The 21,559-nt window shown below is 39.8% G+C and overlaps 1 protein-coding gene and 1 long non-coding RNA gene across 3 annotated transcripts in view; one reads left to right on the top strand and one right to left on the bottom strand.

Annotated features, from left to right (window-relative positions):
- LOC135064842 (uncharacterized) overlaps positions 1 to 12,175 on the bottom strand; it is a 25,666-nt gene extending 13,491 nt beyond the window's left edge. Inside the window, exons 1-2 of one of the 2 annotated variants that reach the window (XR_010251144.1) lie at positions 12,078 to 12,175; positions 7,044 to 7,185 (exon numbers count right to left, since the gene is read on the bottom strand). This is a non-coding gene — a long non-coding RNA (uncharacterized LOC135064842). Of the gene's footprint in view, positions 1 to 7,043; positions 7,186 to 9,798; positions 10,074 to 12,077 lie in introns of those variants that run through there. The other variant, XR_010251150.1, reaches the window with a different exon arrangement.
- SRRM4 (serine/arginine repetitive matrix 4) overlaps positions 1 to 21,559 on the top strand; it is a 209,051-nt gene extending 187,492 nt beyond the window's left edge. The window contains exons 9-13 of the mRNA XM_063964311.1: positions 6,876 to 7,192; positions 8,373 to 8,594; positions 10,069 to 10,179; positions 10,317 to 10,460; positions 12,169 to 21,559. Coding sequence (XP_063820381.1) covers positions 6,876 to 7,192; positions 8,373 to 8,594; positions 10,069 to 10,179; positions 10,317 to 10,460; positions 12,169 to 12,430 — 1,056 coding nt within the window. The 3' untranslated portion in view covers positions 12,431 to 21,559. The remainder of the gene's footprint in view (positions 1 to 6,875; positions 7,193 to 8,372; positions 8,595 to 10,068; positions 10,180 to 10,316; positions 10,461 to 12,168) is intronic.

Genomic DNA, 21,559 nt, shown 5'->3' with positions numbered 1-21,559 from the left:
TTGTACCATGTTTGGACACGTTATTTTTAAGCTTCCGTAGGGTCAATGAATCAAGTTTGTCTAAAGAACATGCAATGTTGAATGCAAAGCGTTTTTCTTTTCATTGTCACTCTATCTTTTGAGCATTGTATATTGTTTCATCAGATCAAATGATTAGTCATCATACAAAGCTATGAAAAATGTAGTTTTCCTTTGGAATATACCAAAAATCTACAATGTGATAGGAATTTACACAGAGGCTGATAAGACTCCATTGTATATATATATTTACTAAGTGAACCCCCACTTGACAGGGTTTCTAGCCATGAAATTTGAAGGGCATTAATATTAAATGCAAGACATTTCTGGTTTGGCATTCCATATTATTGCCCTTTTAAATCCCATGGCCAGAACCATTGCCTAGTAAATATATCTTCATATCTTGATCTAAAATAAGCTCATCCAATTCTTCTCGCAGTTTGCATCCAAATAATTGAAAGCCTTAATAACAGGTTTGTCTACTTTAATAATTTAGTGCAGCAACACTACTGCTTATGGCATGGCTTTGTGGGTGTGATATCTTCAATATAAAAGCTATGAACAGATACATTTTAATGCCTGGATGAACCTTATAGAGAAAGAAATATATTATCACTATTAGAGCTGTCACGTACTATGTTTTTTTTTAACGCTGTGGGCTCTATTTAGCAAGCAAATATCTACTTAAATTATGTGGAAATTAGCGTTCCTGCATAATTGAAGTATCCCATCTATTTAACAAAAGGTTACTGAAAAATATAACGCAATTATCTTCTCCGTTAATACCCCGCTCCAACAATTTCCACTGTAAAGAGCAAGCCATTGACAAAAATTATTTGGTGATGTTCCCTCATCCATAAAATAATCAAATACAAATACTATTAGCTTCAGCGTCAAAGCAGTTTGCCACTATGCATATGTCACTTTAAAAATATATATCAAAAGGAGACATCTATTTAAAAATCCCAGATAGGGAATGTGCACTTCCCTTATTCTCCCTTTATTAACATAAACGTTTTGCATTGAAATGACTGATATTGCCAAGTGTTTTTCAATAGGTTTGTGCTCTAATAAAAAAGCGAGCTTTGTATGATTTACTCTCTACATTCATTTGTTTGGTCTAATCATGGCAACCTTACAGGGTCGTTACAATCATTTGAAGGCTGTGTTTATCGAACATCACACTAATTGTGACTTTCAGCCGCTGTGTAGCAAGCTTGTAATTACTGTGACCTTGAACGGAATTCAAGTCATGGCACAGATTTAAATACACAGCTATTAAAAGTGACACATAAATATGGTGCAAGCAAACAGTTATTTGAGCCTTCTCAGCAGGACTCGCAAGAACATTTACGTATCAACACTGAATTCAAGAGTATCTAGATACTGAGATAAAACTGATCACTTATGCTTGGCATGTGCGCATCACAATTAAAGAACAAAGATATCATCTTTTCCACAAGCTGAAATAGATAAAGGAGATGTCCAGCCATATTAAATATTTAATGTTAACCCATTCCTGTCCTGATCAGCTATGCATTATGTCAGGGATTTAATGAAAAGGGTTGCTTATGCCAAGGAGGGTATACACTGAGAATGTCAACACTAGAATGTTGACATTCAGAATGTCAACATTCAACATGTCCACTCACAATGTCAATAATGACAGAATGTCGACAATAGAATGTTGACAGCTTATTTTCTTACAATTTTAGGGTTATGGTTAAGCCCCGATTAGTTTTAAGCTTATTATAATTACAGATTGAGTATCCCATATCCAAAATGCTTGGGACCAGAAGTATTTTGGATATCAGATTTTTCCGTATTTTGGAATAATTGCATACCATAATGATATGTCATGGGCATGGGTCCCAAGTCTAAGCACATAATGCATTTGTTTCATATACACCTTATACACACAGCCTGAAGGTCATTTTACCCAATACTTTTAATAACTTTGTGTATTAAACAAAGTGTGTGTTCATTCACACAATTCATTTATGTTCCATATACACCTTATACACACAGCCTGAAGGTCATTTAATACAATATTTTTAATAACCTTGTGTATTAAACAAAGTTTGTGTACATTGAGCCATCAGCAAACAAAGGTTTCACTATCTCGCTCTCAAAAAATGCCGTATTTCGGAATATTTGGATATGGGATATTCAACCTGTTTTATTATTATCCTTTGTTTATATGGTGCTACAAGCTGTCCACAAAGTACAAAAACAGAATGAACAAAGCAAGAAATAAAGTGATGTACAGTATACCCCTTTCTCACCAATGCTTCAACCCATGTTATTGCTAGGTTAACCCGGGCCGCGGCTCAGTGTGAAGGGGTTCCTGAAAAAAAAAAAACATCTCGAGTAGCGACCCGGGTTGGACACCCGAATGATCCAGGAAACAAAGCAGTGTGAATGGTCCAACCCATGACATCTGACCCAGGCCCAATGCACAGTATAGGAAGAGCCGACTCATCTACAAGTGCCGGCAGAAGAGTTAACACAGCACTCGTGTGCAGTGTAAATGGCACCCAATTGGAGATTCACAAATATAAGCTTGAAACTTTTTGTTAAATATAACTTTTTATACATTATGTGATTACAACTAAATTAATTTATTTTAAAGTATTGTAAGGAAACTACAGCAACAAAACATAGACAACCAACTATTTAGCATTTTAGTAAATCTGTTAGATGCATAAACTAAATAGATCATTTCCTTATTCTGTTCTACTCCTTATACTATTCTATGCAACTTCCATTCCATAATACTGGAGCTTACGTGGTGTTTGACATTCAGAAGACATTCCAAAATTAAACTGATAGACCAACTCACCTATTCCAATGATTTTTGGGTTGGAGTCTGGGAATCGAGGATTCCCACCATGTTGGATTTTGCTGGTGACCAGACCCAGTAACCGGCAAAATGGGTAATTGCCCCCAATTAATTTTAGATGTATGGGCCCCTTTACACATTTATTTCTTGTAGATTTTAACACATACAGTAGACACACACAGTAAAACATGAAGATTCTTTTCACCAGCAAAATATAAAGTGTATGATCTTTCCAGTCCTTTGTAGTGTGTGGCATCTGAGGGCACACTGGCAGTAATGGGATGGGCTGTTTTACTGAAGTACAATGTACAGATGAGTCATTCAAGAACAAAGTCATTACAGCAAATAGCTTTCAGCAACACATCAAACTAAACACTAATTAAAATAACATGAATATGAAAAGCTGTAGATAAAGATCTTTACTCAGTGTATTTGATAAGACAATTTCAAAACAAAAATGATTTGACCGATTGAGCAGCAGAAATTAACTCCACAAATGGCTGGATGTTATCACCTGCCACAGTATAGGTGCTGTATAGGAGGCTCCATAGTATAGGTGTTGTATAGGAGGTGCCATACTGTAAGTGCTGTATAGGAGGTGTCATAGTATAGGTGCTGTATAGGAGGCACCATAGTATAGGTGTTGTATAGGAGGTGCCATAATATAGGTGCTGTATAGGAGGTGCCATAGTATAGGTGCTGTATACGAGGCACCATAGTATAGGTGCTGTATAGGAGACACCATAGTATAGGTGCTGTATAAGCGGCTCCATAGTATAGGTGCTGTATAGGAGGCACCATAGTATAGGTGCTGTATAGGAGACACCATAGTATAGGTGCTGTATAAGCAGCTCCATAGTATAGGTGTTGTATAGGAGGTGCCATACTGTAAGTGCTGTATAGGAGGTGTCATAGTATAGGTGCTGTATAGGAGGCACCATAGTATAGGTGTTGTATAGGAGGTGCCATAATATAGGTGCTGTATAGGAGGTGCCATAGTATAGGTGCTGTATAGGAGGCACCATATTATAGGTGCTGTATAGGAGACACCATAGTATAGGTGCTGTATAGGAGGCTCCATAGTATAGGTATTGTATAGGAGGTGCCATAATATAGGTGCTGTATGGGAGACGCCATAGTATAGGTGCTGTATAGGAGGCACCATAGTATAGGTGCTGTCTAGGAGGTGCCATAGTATAGGTGTTGTATAGGGGGCTGATGCAGAGTTGAACGTAAGTTGGTTTGGCGAACGTTCCTTGCATGTTTTCACACTATGCATGATCCATGAGTCAAGCTTTAGCAAGTATAGGCCATGCACCGTAATATACAATGCACAGACAGAGATGTGTAACTGGGTGGACTATGCCAAGTTGTGAATACACTTACTGTAGTTACGCTGATTCTCAGACTTGTCTTTTGCACCTGGGACACGGCTGATGCCAGTGCGCCCTGATAATGATTACAGCAGTGTCGGTTGATGTACTAAGCCTTGAAGAGTGATAAAGTGGAGAGAGATAACGCACCAGCCAATCAGCTCCTAACTGCCATATTACTACTGTTTCGAAAAGGACAGTTATGAGCTGATTGGTTGGTAGTTTATCAATCTTCACTTTATCCCTCTCTAAGATTAGTACATCTGCCCCTAAGCGCATTGACTGCAGAGATTGTACAACTACTATATATGCGTTTCTTTCCATACACACAATGTCACCTTGCCTTTCAAGTATACCAGCCGTATAGTATATTTAGACTGATTGATGCAAAAAAATAATATAAAATCAAGCTACCAGATAAAGTATAATTTACTGCACCGTATTATGTCTCACCACATATGAAGGGCTGCTAAACACCCATATCATTATCAGGCTACCATATTTTCTATAACTAGTAACTTAAAGAACATTGTTTTGCAATTAATTAGTAAGTACTAGAACTACTCTAAAGGCAAATTAAGAGACTTCATTTACAAAGGTTTGAATGCAATGGACCTCTGCCCTATTTCTAAATATGTAACTATGAGCATGTTATACATTACACAGAGCTGAAAGCAAGTAGGCGTGTAATGAGAATACATACGTTTTACTGGCAGACGATAAGGTCCCGTGAGGATGCCGGTGTCAGTATACTGACAACTGGCATCTCATCTGCCGGTAAAACGTATGTATTCTTAAACAATATATCAAGTGTTGTAAAGCAGGTAACAAAAACATCTTACTCATTATATGTTTCTCAAAAAGTAATAAATGAAATGAGAGTCAGGGCCAATATGAGATGTATCTTATTTAAATTATCTACATTATATTTAAACAAGATTTAGCCACCAGCTCACACTACAAGTAACATTAGCCTGCTTCTTTGGAGGTGTGCTGCAGTGCTCCTGTCTCACATTTTACCAGAAAGAAGAGAAAATGCAGGTGTACACTGCTAATACTAAACACTGCTAATTAGAATAATTATCATAAACTATAACCAGAAAGGCATTGAAGTCACAGCTAGAATCTGATGGACACATATTATCTGTAGGTGATCATTACACGGGATGCAGTTAAAATACCGGCTGTCAGGATTCGGGCATCCAGGAGACTGACACCAGAATCCCGACAGCCAGTGAAATACCAACAGCCGGTAAAATACCGACACCCAGAATCCCGACCACTTCCGGATATTCCCACTCGGTTGATGGGTCCACACCACCAACCGCGTGGGAATATAACCGGCAGCGAGTCCCCTTGCAGGCTCGCTCTGCTCGCCATGCTTTGGGCCTGGTGGCTCGCTGCGCTTGCTACAGGTTATATTCCCTCTCAGTTGGCGGCGTGGACCCAACAACCAAGTGGGGAAACCTGGATGTGGTTGGGATTCCAGGCATTGGTATTGCACCGGCTGTCGGGATTCCAGCGTCCGTCTCCTGAATGCCGGTATCCTGACAGCTGGTATTATAACTGCATACCATTGTTTAATGTAATCTTATAATATGTAATATTCTAACTGACAATTTTTACAAAATTCTAAAATGCATACAAAATAAATGTAGGAGTTTGTAGATTAGACCCCAAACAAGTATGACCATTTTTGCATTGTGTTTCTGGAGGGGCCAGAAACTGTTTAGTAGGCTCTAAGATTGTGTATTTACACTTCATATTTGATCTGTCCACCCATCTGATGTTGTAAGTGAGGATGGGCAGTAGTGTGCTGTGAAGAGGAGAATGGATGCCAGCATGAAGCCACAGACTGTGAGTTAGTGGAAGGAGTATGGTCTCCTGAAAGCAGAGACTGATGATGTGAGGTTCCTGTGAAACTGGTACATGATGAGTATAGGGGTAAACATACCTCTCTATGAAACAGGTTCATACGCTCAGCCTTTCTAACTGATAGACAAAATTGACTAAGCTTTTAAAAGGCTTGCTGAAATTAGTAAACTTTTTATGTACAGTATCGTTACTGATTGCTGTCAGTATGAGATTCAGGATTTGACTGGCGCCAAATGGCTGAGTGCTAGGTCTCCGCTGCACTGAAAGGTGCTGCTTTATCTCTTTCCATGTACTAATTAAATCTGTAGAACACATTGTGCACAATTGAACCTTATAACAGCTACATTAAATCTAACAATCCTCCTCTGTAGCCTGAGTCCCATTTGCCGTGCCAATGTTTAATCAGAGAGGAAGCTCATTACATTTACAGAAATACCTATTTCTTTTTCACTCGCAGTCTTATTCTTTTTCTATGGGTGCATGCCAAAACTGTGCATGGTGTCTGTATCATTGCAGCTCTCACTGTCTGCAGACGCCTCTGTGGACTTTCTGTAGAGATATTCTTTTTATTTTGTTTTCTCCTATTTCTATTTCATTTTTTCACTGCCCGCTTTTTTGTTTTTCTTTTCTTTTCTGTTTAATAAAATATACAGTATACGGAGAATGATGAACAGAAATAATTTCTGAAAAGTGACAGTGGTGCTAAGTGACAAATTGCTATACCAATGTTGGGTTCCACCTATGTCAACACTCTCTTGTGTTTTCAGATTTCCCAATCAATCCCCGGCCTTTTGGTCACTGCAGAGAGTCATGGAGGTTGTCAGAAGGAAGTTACACATGAGTATGACTCTGGAAATGATTTGTGTTCCCCTCCCCCGATGCAGACGGGTACTTCTGTGTTGAAGATCAGTCAGGAAAAGGACAGCCCTACTCACCAGGGTTTTGGACATGTACCCTCTTCTGCAAAGACCCCAAATGGCCAGAGTGACAACATCTCGGATTCAGGGAATTCTTCAGCCAGCTGCTTCTCTTTTACGAAGGATTCAGCGCTTGTTTTGGGAGAGTCCCGGACGCAGGCTAAGAGGTGAAGAGATGTTTGAACAATGAAAGGATGTTGGATTGTGACATATACAAACATCCATGAGTTATAAACATAGGAAGTCCACTAATGCTGGGTACATACTAAACAGTGTGTGTACCCAAACAACGGTGCAACCAATATAGCAATATATTGGTTGGCCGTACACACTGAATGATAGATCGTGCAACCATGTTATGTATTATTTGTGGTCACATTTAGGATGCATGCTGTAGTTACCAGGATTGTACCATAGGGCGTGCAGCACACCAGATACAGCAACTCATCAAACGACCCACGGGAGCGCACAGTCACGGGTACACATTAGACAATATGGCTGATATATCGTTCTGATCCGCATCGGAACGATATATTGGACAATATATTGTCTAATGTGTACCCAGCTTTAGTGTATCGATTTAATGCCTCACCTCATAGTCATATACAGTATACTCCAACAACTATATAACCATGCATATTACTTTGTATGTATTCCCATTAAAAGATTGCTGTTATCTTGTCAGTGTTACGTTGTTAGTGGCCAGTAGTAGAGTCCTTCATTACACCTATAGACCAGAATATGTGTAAACAGAAAATGTGTGTTCCCCACAATGACAGTTGAAGCTTCATTATTTTTAGATACATCATATATACTTGCGAATGCTTCTAGTGGTGAGATCTATTTTAGATGAAGACTGGCCTTTTAACTTCCATTTTTATCACACATATCTGCAGTGTAAATTTTAATTGTATTTAGAGATGTAATCAAGAGACTAAAATAAAACAAATCTCTAAAATGAAAATTAAATGAAGCTGTACCCACATTTTCTTTCTGCCAAAGCCTGGTACATCTTTCTTAAAGGCCCCTATGCATCACTAAGTGATTGACGCAATTCTCCGATCCCCCAGACGCCGGGTCGGGGAACCAGGTATATTCAACATGTTGAAAAATCTTTATTCCCTGTTCACAATCCGAAAATGGTTGAAATCGTCAATTTGGGGATGTTGTATGGTTTCCTTGACAGAACGTTGATCATCATTGGTCGCCAATCTCACTTTCTGATCGTTGGTCCTGGTCAGATTGGGGAAACTACCACCTGATGTATGGGGCCCTTAACCTACGCAGAAAAATCAGAGTAAGATCACATGAGATATCTATTAAGAGTTAGGTCTAATTCTTCCACAGAGATCTGTCTTCATGCCTGGGCTGTCTGGAGGAACACAAGAGTGTCTCAGACTTATCACCTGACAGAAACTCTTTACACAGTCGTCGATCACAGAGCTCATCATACAGCAGCACCAGGTCTTACTCCCACAGCTCAAGCCATTCCATCAGCTCTTATTCATCGTACTGTAGGTCATCCTTTGGCAGAAAGTCACGAAGCAGGTCTAGCTCTTCAGGTGCAAGGTAGGTCTCCAGTTACGCTTGATCATATTTAAAATATGTTAAATATAACTAAATGTTAAAAAGTCCTGCAACTAAGCCACATGGGTGATTCTGAATCATGTTTGTAGAGCGTTTAAAGGAATGAAAATTGTATTTGCAAATTATTAAATAGTTGACTCATTCTTCATTGACAGCTGTGACCTATTCTTATTTAAAATCAAAACATATTGCTTAAAAAATAGTTGACTCATGCATTAGCTCTGAAGGAGCTGTAGAGATGTCAGGGCAATATGAATGAATAGCTGTACACAGAGGGCTGCTGTATGATGCTTACTGAGAAGACTCTTTTATTTTTGGCTAAAGCCAACTAACTAATTTACAGAGGTGCAAAAAAGCATGCCCACAGTAGGAATGCTTATTTTGGGGTATTGCCCCCATATATGCAGGTAGCCGCTGGTGTTGTGTGAAGGCTGTGAGGTGTACACCCTGCATCCAGGACAATATGCCTGCAGCGAGGCTCTCCCCAACCTTTAACTGGCAACATCATCTTTCATGTGATATATTGGGATAGTTGAAGCCATAGCCCCTTCTATCTTTTAAGCATACGCCATCACACAGAAGATAGCACCACCAGCAAGTGGTAGGGGGTGCTGCACATGGCTTCACCCAATCATTAATACACCTCTTAGGCAAGCGTATTGCTTTGCACATTAAGGCCCCTATTTATCAAGCCTTGGAGAGTGATAAATAGCACGGTGATAAAGTACCAACCAATCAGCTCCCAACTGCCGTGTTACAGGCTGTGTTTGAAAAATGACAGTTAGGAGCTGATTGGCTGGTACTTTATCACCATGCTATTTATCACTCTCCAAGGCTTGATAAATCTGGGCCTAAGATGGTGGCAGCTGTAGGGAGTTACGGAATGTGGGTTAGGCACATTACTTTGCATTGCTTGTTTGTACAAATTAGATTTTGTGTTATGTGATTAGATTTAAAAGAGGTTTATGCAGTGTATTTGGGTCACACAACACCTTCCTCCTCCAAATCAGCCCTCTCTGGATAATGTATTGGCTTGGGATCAACAGTACAAATCCCTGCATTTTAAAAGATGACTTGCAGGCTCATGTGGATTCATCTGGCTTCAGTCTAGTTATTACAGCCACTGTAACACAGCAAACTACAGTATGAGTCCTGTCCGAGCACTAAAATAATATAAACAACCTACCGTAGCAGCCACCCAGGCGGTTAGGAAGAGTTTTCAATTTTTCCTTTTTATCAGAGACCTTCTTGGGTATACTTTCCCTTATGACGTGGAAGGCTCCATTAAGGAGAAGTTTGAATGGAGAAGTTTAAATGGAGAAGTTTGAAGCACAATTAATTAAGAGCATGCTCTAAAAGGGATAGTAAGCAAGACTATGAAGTGATTATTTTTTTTTTTGGTCATTCCCATCTCATTTGTACAATTGTGTCACAATATCATTCTATCTCTCTGCAGATCATACTCGAGATCTCCTAGCTATTCTTCAAAATCGGGTAGGAAGAGCACTGGAAGCAGAAGTTCCCGAGCCCGACGGAGTCCCAGTTACTCTCGTTACAGTCCCAGCAGGTATTATTTTACATTGAACTGGCAAAGAAATACAAAGTGTTTTGAGGAATCGCTAGGGTAACAGAGTTAGAGATAATGCCTTTCCTGTAACATTCATCATGTGAAGAGCACAATTGTAAACTAATTCTTTCCCACAGAGATAGAGAGCGCAGCAGTAAGTATGATTCTGCAGAAAAGGAGACACACAAAGGAGCTCACAGGAAGAGACGCAGCTCCTATTCTCCAATGAGAAAGCGCAGGAGAGATTCCCCAAGTCACCTGGAAGCAAGGAGGATCACAAGGTATAAAGCACAACCAAGACACATAAATCCATGTACTTGTTAAATACTGGACAACTTCGTATCTAATACAATGTATCCTATTGATGAGAGGTTTACTTTCACTTTTGTTGTCAGTTATTTATATTTGTAATCAAAGAAGATGGAACAAGCGCCTCACGGTGCAGTGACTTCTCAGTATATTGAATATACACACAGTACACATATTGGTAATCTGCGTACCAGATAGTAAGTCCAGTTGCGTATATCACATATAGTAGTCTCGCCGCCTTATATACAGCTGACCTCAGTATTAGTCAAGATCTGAATAACCCCCAATTTGTGTAACGTAAGCCGTAAGTTATTTATATTTATTAACATTTGTTACCATACTGGTTTATTTATCCCAGACAAAATAAGCTATCATTCATAGACTTCATGTGTGTAGTGGTCCAAGAAGTCAATTACCATGGAGTATACAGTAGTACAATAATCTTTATCAAGGCATAATCATAAGAATATACGTAGACATGTATTGTTATAGCAAATTAATATGAACAGCACTATTTGACACTATAAGGAAGCATAGAAGGCTCACCCTGACCTAATAAGCTGTCACCATAACCTCTCCATAGCTCTCAAATCTTAGCTCAAAATATTCTCCCTCTCTGATAACCACCTCTCACTCCAACCTACATAACTTCTCCCATTTATGGAATTCCCTAATATGTCAGACCTAACCCTCCCACAGCTTTCAAGTCCTTAAATACTCTGCTTCCGCGTATACTACTCCCACTGGGGCACTTTCACAGCTGTCCCAATCGCTATTCATTCGCATTTCTTATATCAGCTGCAGCATTTTTCCATTAGATTGTAAGCTCCCTCGTGAGCAGGGTCCACCGAACCCTTATTTTCAAGTCTACAATTATTTTGTTTACCTTACATGTCCCTGAGTATACGCCATGTCACATACTGTATATATCCGAGTACTGTACAGTATGTTAAAATGTCATCCTTGAAATATACTTTTAGTATATTTCCTAACCATGATGTAGCACATTTGAATGAAAGAGAGTCAGACATTCATTAAATTGTATGTTATAGGTAGAGAAGAGACATTGTAATAACCACTATGCTTGGCTAGGATAAGAACAGTCATGAGTCACCCTTATTTAGTTCTAGGTCAGAGGTTACCAAACTCTGTCCTCAAGGCACCCTAACTTTCCAGGTTTTAAGGATAACCATGCTAGATCACATGTAACCTAATTAGGACCTAAGTCCATTTGATTTAACTATCTGTGATCCGCCATGGGTATGCTTAACACCTGGACCATTAGGGTGTCTTGAGGACCGAGTTTGGTAACCACTGTTCTAGGTATTACTGTCCCTTGCTGTCTATATAATGTATGTCTATAGACGTCATGCCTGTGTTTCATGGCCCAGCATCTGGACATAAATTATAAGGCCCTATCATATATATTTTGAATTCTATTGTAATCCTTAAAAAAACCTGTTATCTAACAAACCTAATACCTCCCAATCATTTTGAGATTAGTAATAACTCCTATGAATTTCCAGCATAGAGAACTAGCAATGTGGAATCTAAATATAGACAGTTCTCACATTCAGGCCTGTCCTTACATGGCACTTGTGACCTAAAGCAATTTGGCATGTCAGCTACGGAAATCCATCGCAAGCTGTGCTTATGTGTCTGTCATTTTTCTCCACACAGTGCTCGCAAGCGTCCCATCCCATACTACCGGCCTAGTCCATCTTCCTCCAGCAGTGCCAGCAGCACCCCTCCTTGGTACAGCCCCAGAAGCAGGTCCAGGAGTCGCAGTTACTTTAGTCACAGAAGCAGTCGCAGCCAGAGTACAAGCAGCAAAAGAAGCAGCAGCAGTAGGGACTGGAACCGAAGCTCCAGAGAAAACAGCAGGAGCCGCAGTCAAAGCTGGAGCCGAAGCTCTGACTCCTGTGACAGCACCAGGCGTTAAGACTGTCGTAAAACTTCCGGGGCCTCCATGTTATCCATACAGTGCTCTGCAGCAGGGCTACTCAACTATGTATCATGAACATCATGTCCACTCGTGTTTAAAAGCTTCTGATAATCAGATACATTCCAATTTCCACTTACTGCTTTGTACTGGACTGTCACTGAGTTATATATCAAAAAACAAGAGGAGGCACCCAGAATCTTCCTTTCTTACAGGCTGACTGCGAGATTATTGACCAGACACACCTATCTGTCAGTCATTTGGGGTCCCCATATCTCTTCAACCCCACGTGGAATGCCAAGCATGTGACTTTGTCACCGCACAGATTCTAGATGTCAAATTAACTCTCAGCTGTCAGTAACCATCAACGCCCCTGAATACTGTTTCTCGTCCAATAAGTCATCCCTCGCAGGGTTAACTGGGCTAATAGCAATTACTTGTTCTAGTTTCATAATGACAGGGTTAAACTCTTTCTCCCAAATGAGATGGCAGCTGTTAAACATGCAGGATTGCAGCTAGACAGCTATCTTCCCATACATACCATTTCTCCTGACCTTTCTAAGAAATGGTTTGTTTTCATATCTGAAAGGCAGGCAAGTAAATGTCTGAAGTGAGACGTGTTTTTCACACCTATGAATATATTGCGATTAGTCATCTGGGCTGCACTAATCTGGTAACTGTGTCCCCACATTCCTACGTTATGGCATCTACATTATTTATGTAAGGTATAAAGAAAACTAATAATGATGCAAAGATAGTCCTGCACCTCATACGCAATTTGATATTGCTGTTTATTTACGATTACTGTTAATTTATATAATGATAGCCATACGACATCATTCTAGTCTATAAACCGTGGGTGTCTACGGGGGCACCAAGAGTGAGTGTGGGGGATGGGTACAAAGAACCCAGGCCTCCATCAGGCAACTAGTGATGAATTATGATGGGGTGGAGGTAGACACTAGGGGGTTTGTTTACGAAGCATTTGTGATCGTGTTTATGGCCGAAATTTAAAAGGGAAATGATTTTACTAGCAAAACAGAGCTAGTAAAATCCTTTCCCTTTTACATTTTTTTAAAACCAGATGCTTTGTAAATAAACTCCTACGGTCAGGCCGCATACTTCCACGTCCATGGGCCTTACTGATACATTTGCTATGGGGCCTGGATACTATCCAATACATTCTTGTGTAATGCACATAATATACTGACAGCATTGCAATATACAGTAGATATAAACCGGTACTTATTTAGTGATTGTGGACAGTCAGGTTTGTTAACACTTCTAGGTGAGGCTGAGAAATAGTCAATAGCTAGAAGCCACTATGGCCAGACTATGCTAGTATAGAAAGTCATTGCTGTGAGATGGAACAGAATATAGTACCATCTGCAGGGAGAAGGTGCAGTACTTTGCTGTTTTAAGATTTATATAGTTGTCTATGTATTTATTTCATATTTATTATTATGATTATTATTATTATTCTAATTTATATATAAATTCAGGGAAATTTTAAATTACAGTATTAGCAATTTCACAGTTCCAATACTAATATTATAAATGGGAAGCATATGTAGATTTTGTATCCAAAATATAGTATAAATCAGTAAGATCTATAAAAATAATCTGTGAAGAATAAAGATAGCATTATTCATTAGCACAGAAACGTATGTGTGTATGTATGTATAAATATACACAGCATCTGTACTGAGACATGATTATTGTATTATCTTTATTCTTGAAAGCCCCTTGACTTTGGATACAAAATCTTTCAGGGAAAATGAATGTCTGTTCTAATGAGTTCTAGTGTAATTTATTTATTGTGTGTGAAGCTCTAATGGAGAACGTGACAGACCTGAACACTTCACTTGAATTAGGCCATACTGCTTCAGGCCTAGCTAAATGTACTAAGGAACACTGTACATTGGCCCTCATTCCGAGTTGTTCGCTCGCAAGCTGCTTTTAGCAGCATTGCACACACTAAGCCGCCGCCTACTGGGAGTGAATCTTAGTTTAGCAAAATTGCGAACGAAAGATTCTCTAAATTGCGAATAGAAATTTCTTTGCAGTTTCTGAGTAGCTCGACACTTACTCTGCATCTGCGATCAGTTCAGTCAGTTTCGTTCCTGGTTTGACGTCACAAACACACCCAGCGTTCGCCCAGACACTCCCCCGTTTCTCCAGCCACTCCCACGTTTTTCCCAGAAACGGCAGCGTTTTTTCACACACACCCATAAAACGTCCAGATTCCGCCCAGAAACACCCACTTCCTGTCAATCACACTCCGATCACCAGAACGAAGAAAAAACCTCGTAATGCCGTGAGTAAAATACCAAACTTCTTAGCAAATTTACTTGGCGCAGTCGCAGTGCGAACTTTGCGCATGCGCAATTAGCGGAAAATTGCTGCGATGCGAAGAAAATTACAGAGCGAACAACTCGGAATGAGGGCCATAGAGCAGCAACGTGCTGTTGAAGTTATCTGCGTACTGTATGTGAGTGCATTTCTGTGCATACATTTCTGAGATCATAATGCTTTATGGTGTGGAGGTTGTCTCAGTGTTTGCACTTACCCACCTGGCATTTACCTCCTTGTTAAAGAACTAGAACCTTACTATGAAATGTAACACTGCTTTTTTACCCTGATCCTTTTAAGGGGGGAATCCAATTACTAATTGCCATGCAGCCGCTGATTCAATTAGCAGGGGGTTACGCCATACATTAAGTTACTTCTTACAGCTTCAGGAGCAGCTAGGAAAGGGCTGCGATAAAAAGGCACCCTCTGGGGTTTACCATGTAGGGGAAACACAGATTGCTTTATGGAATAGCTTCAGACGTGAAACTCTAAGCTATTCCCCGCACGGCGAACGCTGATTGGATTCCCGCCAAGTCTATTTTTGCACTTAACAGCATATTAAACATAGGGCCTAATTCAGAGATGTACGCAAACCCAATGGTTTATGCACATCTCCTATGTTTATCAATCTGCGCATGAGCAGGATCTGCACTGCGCATCTTCAGATCTGTGTCTTCATCAACGATCGCAATGCCCCCTAAGCTGCAACATGATTGACATGCTGTAGCCGTCTGGTGTGCGGGGAAGGCGCGGTAACAGGCAGCATTACAGAAAACGAGGACTTGTCAGCCAATAGTGGTGCCAAAGTCAGTGACTGCATCCTTGAACACAGCTTCACTAGCCCCGGAAGCGTGAAAATACCAGCCATCCTGAGAAACCTGAGTGTTAGATGGCTGATGCTCACACAGGTGTTCCAGTGCTTTGTCTTCATTAATGCTTCCTTTCCAGTTTAGTAGCTATGATTTTTTTCTTGATTGCTACTATTGTAAAAATTGCAAATTGAACTCTATGCATACTTACTAACATTCCAATTGTTTTTACCTGGGACACTGCTGCATAGGCAGCGCAGTCACATACATTAGATGCTTCACTGGCTCCTGAGCAGTCCCTGGCGTACTACAGTACCCATAATGCCCTTATCCTGTATTATTTACTGAATTGGATACTTTTTGTAATACTATTTTTCAAACCGAATTTACACCTAAGAATAATAGATGATGACTTGCATCCAGCATGCAGAAACATTGGAATTGTGTCAGTGCTGAGAAATACTGTAAGGACAATTCCATTTTTAAAACCTGGGAAAGTATTTGGCAAATAGGAAAAGTTGGCAACTATGTTTATATGTTGAAAGCCATTTAAATGACCAAAACAATAGTTGTTGGAAAACACCCAGGGGTTTACATAATTATTTTTTATGAACAAGTTCTTTTAATGAACATACGGTTTCCAAAGCCACTGAAACAAACTGGTAGACGTGAATTTGTAAAAGACTAATAACTGCATCTTCACCAGATTAGTACAGTCTGCACATGCTAATATTAGTGTTGGGCATCACACTACAGTATGCTTCCATGTATTACATAGCGCTCTTCTACTATTCGTACTACAGTAGTAAATTCCAAAGAGCTTTGGCACTAAGTATATCTGTCTTTTGTATTTTTATTTCTGTACTTCTTGTTCTGAGAAAATAACTGGCATCATTAGATGTGTTGCTCCATCACTATAGGCAGGAGCCACTAACAAGAATAAAAGGTTCTCTAGTCTAGTATGCAGTCAATTTGGCGGTCAGGATACCGACGCCGGAATCCCGACACCCGGTGAAATCCCGACCGCCGACCGCAATCCCCACTTGGGTGGTGGTCCACACCGCAACCCGAGAGGGAATAGATGTTGGCACCGGGCCTGATGCGTGGCGAGCGCAGTGAGCCCACGAGGGGACACGCTGTGCTCGCCACCAGTATTCCAGCTGTCGGGATTCCGGCGTCGATCTGGTGATCACCGGGATCCCGACAGCCGGGATATCATACTGATCCCCTCTAGAGTGATGGAACCAATAGGTCTGTAATGTAAAGTGAAATCTTTTTTTATTCAGTAACTGAAAAAAAGAAGATGATGGAAGCATAAGGGGCCTGAGTCTGAGTCAGGTGTAACATTTATGTAGCACGTGCTGGAACAATTTGTTTCCACTACGCTTGCGCATGTGTCCAGAGTCTGTGCGCACCAGGGACGTGTGGTGAGGTAAATGGCTCAGGAGGCACTGGCTAGCACCAGGGCCAAATATAGGAAGGTGAGGCCCTGCTCATCTGTCATATACTTACTCTAGAGTTTTGGCTATAAAATGATTAGAATAATGCAAAGAAAATATTTCTAACATATTCTTTGTATTTTTCATATACTTTACACAGTCAAAACTTAGACTCAAACGTTAGTATGACAGGAAAGGCTCTGCCTCACCCCACCGCACATCACTGGTGCGCACAGAGTCAGAGTTGCAAATAAGACATGCAGTCTCAGTGTCTTGAAAATGTATTGCGCATTCCTAGGCGTAAACTGGGAGGTGGGATAGCAGACACACAGAGACAGGCCATCGTATGGACATGTCACATGAGTATTGCATGCGTAAGTGGTTGTAAACTCAGATCCCTAATCACTCACATTTTAGGCCATACTCTTATGGATAATATTCACCTAGCATGGAACTGATACAAGTTACGATAATGCTGTGTTTTAAAGACACACTAAGTCACATTTAAGTGGGCAACTCAGTCCTTGCACATTCAGGTGCCCGCTTTTACACCGGGAAGAGTTTGTAACAGTATTTGCATAGAGTGGCAGAAGCAGTACCGGCAAGAGACGCATAAATGAACGATACAGTGTCTGACCCATACTCAGACCCAAAGTGTGCAATACTATATTCAGAACTATTCTAGTCGCCTGATATCAGTCACAAAAATGCAATACAAACTGTGCTATTTGGTTTGACTTGTAATCTACTATTCAACTAATTTCTTCATCTGTTTTTCAATAAGAAAACTATAGTGCCGCTTGTTCTTTTACCCTGCCATTTACCACCCTTATACACAAGTCACTTATCTTTCATTTAGGATTGGCTTACATTCGCTCAGAGTCACTGCATCGGGGAAGTGAAAATTAATTGGAGATCAAGATGAGGTAGTTTGGTGGATCCTGTATCAGGGATGGGCCAAATAGTTGGAGATTCAGATCCAGAAGTACTGTGACTGCCCATTCCTTTCCTGCATTGTAATACAAGGAGAACCATTCAGCATAGTTGTCAGTAGAGTAAAACAGAAAACCAACACTCTGTTATTAGACAGTGTGATAAGATCTCGTGTTCTCTAGTAAAGTGGTGGTCTTCTATCAGTACTGCTCTACTTTTATTTATTGAAGTGGGCTCATTATTTCTATTTATTTATTTATGTTTACATTTATTTTTATAATGAATATTAAGATATGTATTTAAACAAATACGTTTACGAGCAGAGTTGTCATGAGATATTGTAAACAGTATACAGAATAATCAGGTCTAATCTGAAAGATTTGTATGCTGTTGTACCTTCTGTTTTCTTCAGGCTTAATAATTATTGCTAATTTACATCACATCTTACTGTGTTTAGACCTTTGCATATTCTTTTTCTTATACAATTACACAGAGCTGGATTGCCCACACATGGGAGGCCCCAACACACAGTCCCCACATTTACACATGGAATCCGGTGGCCTCTGGTCCTCTGCAGTGGCTCAGCTGTTGTGTGATTATAGCCGCCACCGCGGAGCTATGGTTACCGCCTTGCAAGATGCCACATCATCATCATGTGACACTTCCTACAGGCTAGGTGTGGGACTATGGACTCATTACGTCACGCTTATCAGACACAGGAGGGTGGTGGTACTGTGGCAGCCTCAGGCACTATTAATCAGTGGCTCTGCAGCTTGCTAATTAATTCACAAGAAGAACTTCAGGCTCCCTAGCACTGAACTTGAACTCCAATTAATAGACTAGTAATATTGTGGTGTGCCTAAGGTAAATCCAAGTTTTGCTTTTATTTATTAAAATAAATGTGAATATGCACATTAATTTATATATAGTATACATGTATATATAAATTAGTGCTGATGTACATGGAATGACTTGGATTGAAGTGTAAACCTAAGATTGGAAATAATTTTATATGTGTTGATGACAACCAATTTCAACCAAGAGTTTGGTTATATCCTCCTATATGGGAGCAAAATGTGTCTTCCATGCGACAGCTGAAGCCACTGACACATGATAAAGTATACATGAAGGCTGACACAATCAACCATTTATAAGCTTTCATTTCACATATAAAGTTCACTATTAATACTGCCCACTCCACTATATTTAAGCAAAGTAATGTTCCACTGGAGTAAGGTGTAAAGGGCCCTACACAGTACACACTGGTAGATATTTAAGAACGATATGGACGATATCGGTCAAAAATGAACAATATATTGTTCAGTGTGGAGGCAGCGTCATACAACGATGTGTGTCCCCGCAGTCGTTCATCGTTGGTCTATCATCGTTTATCATTGCAAGCTATTTTGGACGATATCATTGTATGCAATGTGCAAAACGCTCAAATCTTTCAGGACCCTTAACACATAAATGGATTGATTAGTTACTCTCATGCCAAAGTACCTTCAGCATGTCAGCAACGCAAACTAATATTATTTTACATTTTGAAGGTAGCGCTCGTTTTCCCAGCTTGTTGTCTTATTTGTGTATTAAGCCTTCCAGAACCATATGTACAAGAGAAATAGTATTTATGTATTTATTTTTCTTATGTCTCAGTTCTGCTATGTATGTAAAGTATCATTCATTCCTGCAATTTCACCATTTGTCGCACATGCACCACTAAACTGTCTGCACATGTGCCAGACATGATTAGATACATCACTAGATTTCATGGTCACTTAGTTCTGCAGGATAACCACAGTGTGAGTGTTGCAATTACTTTTAATGATGCAAAGCGTCGATACAAAAGGAGCAATATTGCACTGAATAAAAAAGGCAATTACAAACATTATGAGTATGCACACCTGTCAGTGTAGATGAACAGACCATTGTACATCCTGCCCTTCTTGCATCCACGAGTCAAGGCTGATAGAGAACAAATCTCTCATCAAGAACTTCACAAAGCGCTTCATGACTTCTATACACATTTAATCTGCTCAGAGGCAATGCACATTGTAAACATGTCATGTTGATTTTCCTCTGGTGGTGAATGTTTTATTTAAAACGTTGATGTCTGTGTGTGTTGAATTTCTGGACCAATATAATTTTGCTATGCATTGTATATAAGGAGATGAGATAAAAGGAGTGTGTGTAATATTTATTTCATGTATTTATTGTATAGTGTTTAAATTATTGTGTGCTACATTAGACTACATCATATTAGGCACACCGGGAATAAAAATAAAAGGGTCAAATTTACTTTTCTGGCATCTTTAGTGCAGCTAATTGAAACTATGATATTGGAGCCTTTTTATCAAGCCAAAATCATGCAAAGACGGCTGTTTCCGCATGAGTTAAACTTTTTATTCGTATAGGGGCAGCTGAATGAGGGAGATACGGAGCCAAATTATTGCCAATAAGGACTGTGGTCTGGGTCAGTGTATTAAATTCAGAAAAGCTTAGCTGGGCCCCAAGAGCTAAATCCAGATGGTATTTAGCATTATAGTCTATGGGGAGAGCATCACTGTAGAGGCATCTTCTGTTCCCTCCAGAATAGGCTTCCGAATCCTCCTCTCCATTGTATCACAGGGCTTTATTATATAGATCCTTATGAGAAAGCCGGGCCAGAAGTAACGTGATATAGAACGTTATCGCATTATTAAAGACTGTTCAACGGGACAGGCTCTTATCAGACACGCTGTGCCGGGTTACGTTTTTTGTTAAAGTTCCAATCCCCCCCCCCCAGGAAAAAAAAGTCTATTCTCACCGAAAATAGCAGCGATAACAGATTATAGTTATCAGACGCCTTTTACGAAAATAAGTAAATAGGCCCAGTAAAATGGGTTAATTGGACATATTAGGGAGAAGACATGTCTGGTACCAAAAACGTTATTGATTGATTTGCCCAGACCACTATATTTGCAAAGCAAATATGAATCAAAGACACTGTGTTTTTGTAAAAAAAAAACTAGTAAAAGAGAACAAAACCAATCACCTCTTTGCTGCTCCATGAGCAAAGATATCTAGGAAATGTGCATGTGCTCTACTGTAGGTCCTTGGTCACTGAAAAAAAAAAAAACATTGTATTTAGTGGATTTGGGGATTTTATTGTATTCTCTTTAGAACATACAATGACAGCACTAGGCAACCAAGGAACATTCCCTTAATTGCTGTCATCAATTAATAAGAACAGGTAGAAAGGTGGCTCTTTATTCAGTATATTATAATCTGGATTTAACACTCCTGCTAAAGTAGCCATTGTACTGCTCAAGTGGTTTGCTATTCATTCACAACCTATTGGGTTAAAAGAACTGGAAGTACAGTAGATGCTACAGTTTCTTCTTCCTAGGCAGATGTGCTTGGAGGTTACAGAGGTTCTGTCTGTAAGCTCTGAAAATAACACATTTTTCCACTGCGATTATATTTGGTAGCAGGGGGGTATTTATTATTCATTTTCTATCATTGTACAGTGCTATAAGACGTGTTTTAAACCTCTAGTATTTCATTTGTTAATATGACCACACACATTGAAAATAAAGCATTCGTATGATATGAAA

The sequence above is a fragment of the Pseudophryne corroboree genome, chromosome 1 (genome assembly GCF_028390025.1).
Source record: "Pseudophryne corroboree isolate aPseCor3 chromosome 1, aPseCor3.hap2, whole genome shotgun sequence".
Classification (NCBI taxonomy): domain Eukaryota; kingdom Metazoa; phylum Chordata; class Amphibia; order Anura; family Myobatrachidae; genus Pseudophryne; species Pseudophryne corroboree.
Note: the sequence above shows the minus strand (reverse complement) of the source record. Positions and strands in the feature narration are given on the sequence as shown.